Source organism: Carex rostrata, chromosome 2, assembly GCF_964058835.1.
Source record: "Carex rostrata chromosome 2, lpCarRost1.2, whole genome shotgun sequence".
Classification (NCBI taxonomy): Eukaryota; Viridiplantae; Streptophyta; class Magnoliopsida; order Poales; family Cyperaceae; genus Carex; species Carex rostrata.
In genome coordinates this window covers 13148845-13156801 of record NC_135919.1, presented here as the reverse complement: position 1 = coordinate 13156801, position 7957 = coordinate 13148845, and the positions used below count along the sequence as shown (strand labels likewise).

Sequence of the window (7957 nt, the reverse complement as noted above, 5' to 3'; positions counted from 1 at the left end):
TTTAGAGTGAGTCTATGGTACTATGCATATTACGATTTGGCACCGTGCTACGGTTCTATATTCGAGTTTTCAAATCCTAACGGTCGATCCAAATCGTTCATCTTGTTCTCTATATTAATATGTGTTTGGAGGCCAAATTTTACATTTTTTTGAAATTATTTTACTATTTTTTTAGATATTTAGAAAATCACTTGATCTGAAAATTCTGGACCATCCAAAAACAGTGATTTTCAATAAATCTAAAAAAATAGTAAAAAAATTTCAAAAAATGTAAAATTTGGTCTCCAAACACATTAATATGGAGAACAAGATGAATGGTTCGGATCGACCGTTAGAATTTGAAAACTCGAATATAGAGCCGTAGCACGGTGCCAAATCGTAATATGCATAGTACCATAGACTCACTCTTTTTATCATATTTTATAGATATGATGTGAATAATATATATGAAGCCTATAATGTTAAATTTAAATTTAATCTTTTATTTTTAAAAATTGTCATTGCGTGCATATTCTATCATAATTAACTAAAATAATATTTTTGGTGTTACCAAAAAAAGAAATAATATGAATATCATTGGGTAGGATATGCTAGACTTTTTTTTTTTTTTTTTTAATTTGGAACACTGGTAACTTGAGCTGTGTCTTTTGAACTGATTTTTTAAAATAAATGGAAGCATACGATTCGCATTGGATCCCCATTCTAAAAAGAATTAACATATTAATCCATTTTTGTTTAACGAGTCAACTCTAATTTTTCAAAATTTAATGGCAATTGATGACTTTGATGTATATCCGGTCTGGATTGTTCGATTTTGTTGAAATTTACGGGTCAGTTGATATATAATCTTAATTTTCTGCACAAATCTTAACGAGGATTGAACGACCCAGACCATCAGACAGTATTTTCAGAAGAAGAAGAAAAATCGAAGAGACTAGAAACAAAGTTAAAATTGAAAAACTATGAATTATACACATCATGTATTTTGAAAGAGTGAAGATAAATTAGCTTTAACCGATCACATGATTCAGTTGGTATACACAATTCTGTGATTAATCCATATTTCCAGCTTCTAACTTTCAAATAAATCATCCGTGAACTATAGCACCACATCTCGCCGCTTCTTTGGGGCTGGGTCCGGATTTCCTTTTCTCATCATGGCAACAAATTCTGAGTAATTAATTCTTCCATCCTGCAATTATGCACAGAAATTATTTAAATTTGGATTCTTCGAGATAAGAAAAAAAAAGTATTATTGAATTACTCAGTATAGATATTGTTTGTCTTACATTATCAGCATCGATTTCTGATATAACTTCTTTCATATCTTGTCCTTCATACAACCCCTTCTCCCTTAGCGCTTGCTCCATCTCTTCTATTGTAATATACCTACCAATAATTAAGCAAAAGCAAGTAAGATATCACACGATTGATAGAAGTATATATATATTTTAGTTAGAACTAAAATTTTATAGATATATACCCGCTGTTATCCTTGTCAAAGTACTGGAAGGCAGTATAAAGGTGCTCTTCCCTGTCCATTCTATTCATGTGCATTGTAGCCGTTATGAACTCATCATAGTCAATTGTACCATTGCCATCCGCATCAGCCTGTATTAAAATTAATTGTAAACAACAATTGCATATGTGATTTATCAAAGTCTCTTGGAAGTTTGGATTGGACTAGGTCGCTTAGATTTATTTTTCTTTATAACATTAATCAGAGAATATTATACAGGTACATACAAAAGTGTAAAACCAAGAATCAAAAGAGAACATCCGGCATTACCTTTATTTTTCCTCAAAAAGAGAGGAGAGAACATCCGTTTGGTTTTGTTGGTACTTGACTGGTACCAGCAATTGCTAGGGAATACCGTATTGTGTCTTTATCTTAACTTTAAAGATTTAAAACTCACTGCTTCCATTAGTTGCAAGAGCTCATTCTCAGACAGCTTTGTGCCTTGTTTCGTTAACCCTTGCCGCAATTCATCAAGTGTTATTGTTCCGCTATTATCTGTATCCATGCTTTTAAACATCTGCTTTAAGCCTTGAATCTCTTCCTCTGACAAGCATCCAGCAATAACCTTTAAAAGCAAACCAAATTATATATCACAAGCTCTTGCATTTACTCTATTAAAATTTTCAATTTAGAACCTGCTTATTGACTTGATTGATATAAACTTTATTTTATTTTGTCTATTAATTTGCTTTTCAGGCATTTATTGAGTGTTTAGGGAAAAATAACATACCCTTAATGCTGCCTTTTTGAATTGGTTCATCGCTCTGAACTGCTTCAACCGACTGAGAACAGCATTATCAAGAGGTGTATCTGGTGCCTCTCCATCTTCTTTAATCCATGGATGATCTATAATACAGAAAGGAAATTGTTTTTAGCATCATTTTGCCGGAAAAATTATTCATTGCTAAATTGACTGATGATAATAAGAGTACACACCGAGTACTTGTAATGCAGTGAGCCTTTGTTTAGGATCAGAATGGAGCATCTTTCTCACAAGGTCCTTGGCGCCAGAGGAAATTTTAGGCCATGGCTCGCCTGTAAAATCGACATGTGCTCGAAGGATTGCATTGAAGATACCATGCTCCGATTCTGTCATGAATTATACTCAAATTCTTCATTTACCTCTTTAATTTGATCAACATTTTATAACATTTGGAAGTACATGAAAAGTGTTGATGAAAAATAAGAGAACTTGCCTGCCCAGAAGGGTGGAACACCAGAAAGAAGGATATAGAGCATCACACCAATGCTCCAAATGTCGGCCTCGGGGCCGTACTTTCGTTTTAGCACCTCAGGTGCGATGTAGTATGCACTTCCAACTATATCTTTGAACACTTCCCCTGTTTAGAGATAAGCAACAAATATACTCAATTCGATACAGAACTTGATTTGCTGTTATATTTTATTGTAGTATTTTGTAATCAATGCGGGGCATATCTTGAATTGCTTGTCACCGACCTTCCTTGAAAAAAACTGAAAGCCCAAAATCTGTGGCTTTGAGGGGAGCATCCTCATCTTTACTTAACAAGAGAAAATTCTCAGGCTTCAAATCCCGATGCATAACTCCCATCGAATGACATGTGTGTATGATTTGCACGATCGTCCTTAACAAAGATGCCGCCGCTCTCTCCGTGTAATGTCCTTTGGCAATAATCCTATCAAAAAGCTCTCCACCGGCGCACAATTCCATCACCAAGTGCACTGAATGCTTGTCTTCATAGGCCCCCTTCAACTCTACTATATTGGGTTGTCCGGCAAGGTGGTACATAATTTGTACCTCCCTCCGAACATCCTCGATATCTTCTTTGTTGACAAGCTTGCGCTTAGCGATGATTTTACATGCAAACTTCTCCCCTGTAACCTTGTGGGTGCACAAATGGGTGATGCCAAATTGGCCACGACCAAGTTCTTTCCCGATCGTGTATGTGTTTTTCACATCCTCCATTGGTCGGCCGAGCACATTTCCAATTGGACCAGGTTTGGTTTGCGGAGCGGGCGCCTTCTTGGGGGATGGAGCAGTGCCCGGCGCACCCGCATCTGGGTTGGGAGTGCCGTTAGCAGGGACTGGATCCTCTGACTCTGATGAAGGGCAACAATTGCCCATTCTGAATTGGTTGTTTGAAGGCAAACCAGAGAGGAAGAAAAGTTTAGTGCTTTAACGAGGGGTTATTTGGAGGTGGTTTGAGAGCGTGAAGAAGTGTCAAGGGGAAAAGACAGGTTGGATCCATATTTGATGGGTAGATTCGAATGGTAATTGAGATAGTTTATGAGTTGGATTTTTTGGGTAACATAAACGGGAGAAGTTTAAAGGATTGGCTAGGAGAAAATGGCGGGAACTAACGGTTAAGATGGTTGGGAAGATTACATAATTATTCCCAATAATTTTTTTTTTATAAATAGGACATAAAAATAAATTATTCGTGCATTGCTGAGTTTCTATCAATGCCTAAATTTGTAGGTCATTATATATGATTTCTGTGTTAGATTATGAAATAAATATCTACTTGGTTGTGACTAATATATATATATATATATATATATATATATATATATAGAGTACGGCTAACGCGCTTCCTCTAGCATATGGGCCGAAATGCTTCCGGTGGAAATTTAAAATTTCAAAATCCAAAAAGTCGATCTGAACCGTTCATCTTCTTCTCCATATTAATATCTGCTTGGAGACCAAATTTTACATTTTTCTGAAATTTTTTACTATTTATTAAGCCACTTTGAAAATCGCTGATCCAACGGTGGCTTAACAAAACAGTAAAACCATTGGATCAGCGATTTTCAAAGTGGCTTAATAAATAGTAAAAAATTTCAGAAAAATGTAAAATTTGGTCTCCAAGCAGATATTAATATGGAGAAGAAGATGAACGGTTCAGATCGACTTTTTGGATTTTGAAATTTCAAATTTTCACCGGAAGTATTTCGGCCCATATGCTAGAGGAAGCGCGTTAGCCGTACTCTATATATATATATATATATATATAAATAGGCAGTTGACTTACTATGTAAAGCAATCGCCATTTTTTGTAGTTTTAAGGACTAATTATTCTCATTAGTATAGTGCTATTAGATTAAATGCTTTAATTTGGTAAAAACACTCTAATTTAGTACTGTTGATTTATTGCCAACCTCGCTGGATTTAATGCTAGCATTGAGCATATATGTAATCTAATTATGGATTGTTTACTGTCATATATGGTTGTCAATTAAAGTGATCAAATAAGGTAATAGACAATTAATATATTAATTAGGATGTGGTCCATAAATGTGTATAATAATTTAGGCAAAGATCAAATTATTGATGGACTGATTTAGAAATTTACAATTCAGAAAAATACCTTTTCAGAGGTAAAAAAAACTGTTTTATGGAGGGTTGTGCATTCCGCACGGATATCGATGCATTTGCATAGCTTTTGATGCACAACACATTATATCTTTTTCAAATTGGCAGATAACCATAAAGGTAACCAAGAAATACACAGAAACTGAACATACGTTTTTCTCTTGAGAAAAATACAGTTCTGTGTACCTTCTCTTCTTCTTCCACCATCAAAGAATAGAGAAGAGAAATCCATTAGAAAATTTGGAGATGATTTTTCAAGGGCCACATCTTGTTGTCTTGAAAGACTTATTTCATGACTGGACAACAAAAGGCGAGAATGACTTCTTGCCATTGAAGACTTGTCTCGTGCTCACGAAGACGGCTTACTCTACTATGACTTTGGTTATTTCATAACAAATGACATGGAATCATGTATTATGTTCCGCATTTATAATTTATATTTTGGATCTCTTTAACATAGGACAGTCCTTAGGTTAAGGTGAGAACTGTTTTCTTCTTTTCCGGAGTGTAAGTGTTTGACCCTATATGAGATGTAATCGTTTAATCTCTAGATAAGACGTAATTGTTTGACCTTTATGATTCCCTAACAAGTACTTCACAGCGGTCCTCACTTTTATTTTTATCTAGAATAATTCTGATGTACCTTTAATTATTAATAAAATTCTAATCAGATCATGCTAGGGAAGGCATAATCTATGTTTGTCTTCTAACTTCATTAAACGATAGATTTATTTGGAACATTAAAGATGTATAATTCGGAAACATTTTAGTACCACGAAGGTTCTAGATATAGAGAGCCAGAAAAAAAAAAAAAAAAAAAAAAAACATACGCACTCACTGATAATTTATTTTGTTATGCTATTTATATGTCCAATAGCTTACCTATATTTTAATTATTAGTTGTTAATTTTATCTGAATATTTTTTTATAAAACTATTGTCAAGTGATCCTTCTCATTATCACAAACTAAATTAAGTTATAGAAATAAATAAATTTTGTATGCTTAGAATTAATTTCAAAAATAGAAGTTCACGACAGTTCTACTGTTCACAGCTGATGGAATCATCACTGGATAATCACGACTTTCCACATCAAATTAGCCGAGTCAGCAATTAAAGTGTTAAAACTAGACGGTATAGGTTTAATGAGTTTAGATTGGTGAATAAATAATTGTTAAATCGTGCCAAATTTGCCAAATGATCAACTTCTATATCAAAGAATGCAACAACAATTTTATTTTTATATATATATTTTTTAAGTATATGCATATAATTGCTAATTTAATTCTCAAGACACCAATTTTTGTTTTGTTTAAGTGATAACAACTATAGAAAAACAGAGGCAAAGATATGTAGTTTGAATATGATCAAGATAAATTTAGAGAATAATTCTTACATCTTATAAACATTTTTAAAATAAAATATAAACATATCTCGGATGTGATAAAATATTATCACCTCTCTGTATTTTGGACTCGAATATAAATGTTAAAGTATATTTTTCTAAGTTTCTTTCGACGGCCTTCTCAACTCAAGTAATCAACCCACTAATAAAGCACCAAAAAAGATTTCCTCGAAGGAACGTAACTATTTGACAAACCAACTCGAAATTTTCATTATGTTTAAGATAAAATAATGGATGAATTAATTTTGAAGTAAATCAGAGGGGTCCATTTAACTGGGTCACCAAATTACTAGAAGACAGACCACACAAGGAATTTTTTCTTTTCTTCGAGAGTCGTATAATTTCCTTTGCTCGCCTACCAATTTTGTTCGATAGGACCCAGATTCTATAAAGCCAATTTGGGCCTAAATGGGTCTCAAACATTTTTGATATTTTCTGCTTCTTGGGTTAGCCAAAACATTGGGTTTCTCTGATGAATTTTATTTATTTATTGAAGCTTCTCTGATGAATCCCACGTGTGACGGATGCACTGTTTTCCGACTCTTCCCGAGGAATAAAAGCAGATTTATTTCCTATTTTCTCTGGACGAGTACATATTCCTGCAGTATTTGACCGCGTTAGATTAGTCAAAGTCAAGTTAAAGTTATTTGAGATATAGAAAGCTTTAAGAGTCATGCGTACTTAAATTAAATGATTCGGAAGCCTGTCATATATCTTACATGATACGAATTCTTTGTCGACACTCTACATCACAAATTCACAATATATGGTATCAACTCCAAGGCTCCAATTTCACTTTATATGGAAATGTAAATTTGGCAATCAGTTTGGATTAATCATTAAAGACATCAAGAGATCTATATATACGGTTAATATGAGCATTAATTTTTTAAGGAATTATTTCACTCAAGTCTTGTCTAGTGCGTTGGAACTCCATCCATCTTCATAATTTTCATTCAAGTATATCAGATCCAATTTGCACACGAGTGAGTAATTAGCTCCAACTAAACAGTTAATGTAATTTGACTGAATATTGCTCCCGAGATTATGCTTTGCTCATTTAATTTGTACTCTTAGTTGGATAGCATCCAAAGAGTTTAGACTGTCTGATTTAAATCCGGCCTATGATAATAATCAAATCTCCATTTCTGAAAGCAGAGGCCTCCTACATTAAGGAATGGGGTCAATTGACCCTCATTTATTTTGAATTTTTTTGTACTTGTATACAATTTTTTATATATTACAAGATACAGTCAGTGTTTTAAAATGCGGTTTTATTCATGCATGCGGAAGGCCACTGCATACCGCATATGCGGTATGCAGATTTTAAAATAAAAATTCACGTATATATATATATATATATATATATATATATTCATATTCATATATTTGAATTTATTTCCACATAATGACATAATCAACAATAGTTTTTTTTTTTTACTTTTTTCACATAAATTTTAATTAAAATACAATTAAATTATCAAAACCGCATGGGAGGACTGCATAGCCGCATATTCGGACCCATGGCCGCATTTTTAATCCGCATATGCGTTTTTTTTATTCCTCATGACCGCATATTCGGACCGCATATGCGGCCGCATGGTCAAAACCGCATGGGCATTCTGAGCACGCCTGCCGACTACATACGTATATGCGGCCACATTTTAAAACACTGGATACAA

General features: G+C 33.7%; 1 protein-coding gene across 2 annotated transcripts; it reads right to left on the bottom strand.

Moving 5' to 3' along the window:
• Positions 1-963: 963 nt before the first annotated feature.
• Positions 964-3741, bottom strand: LOC144575918 (calcium-dependent protein kinase 2-like). Of its 2 annotated transcripts, none has more exons than XM_078326182.1 (8): positions 2978-3741; positions 2686-2859; positions 2456-2596; positions 2250-2365; positions 1917-2084; positions 1484-1611; positions 1290-1389; positions 964-1192 (listed from the first exon to the last, which is right to left on the bottom strand). In XM_078326182.1, the coding sequence occupies exons 1-8, from the start codon at positions 3621-3623 to the stop codon at positions 1100-1102; spliced, it is 1566 nt and encodes a 521-aa protein (XP_078182308.1). In that variant the 5' UTR covers positions 3624-3741; the 3' UTR covers positions 964-1099. The 2 variants fall into 2 exon arrangements, with proteins under 2 accessions (XP_078182308.1, XP_078182300.1); XM_078326174.1 differs by having other exon boundaries at positions 2456-2608; positions 2716-2859.
• Positions 3742-7957: the final 4216 nt, after the last annotated feature.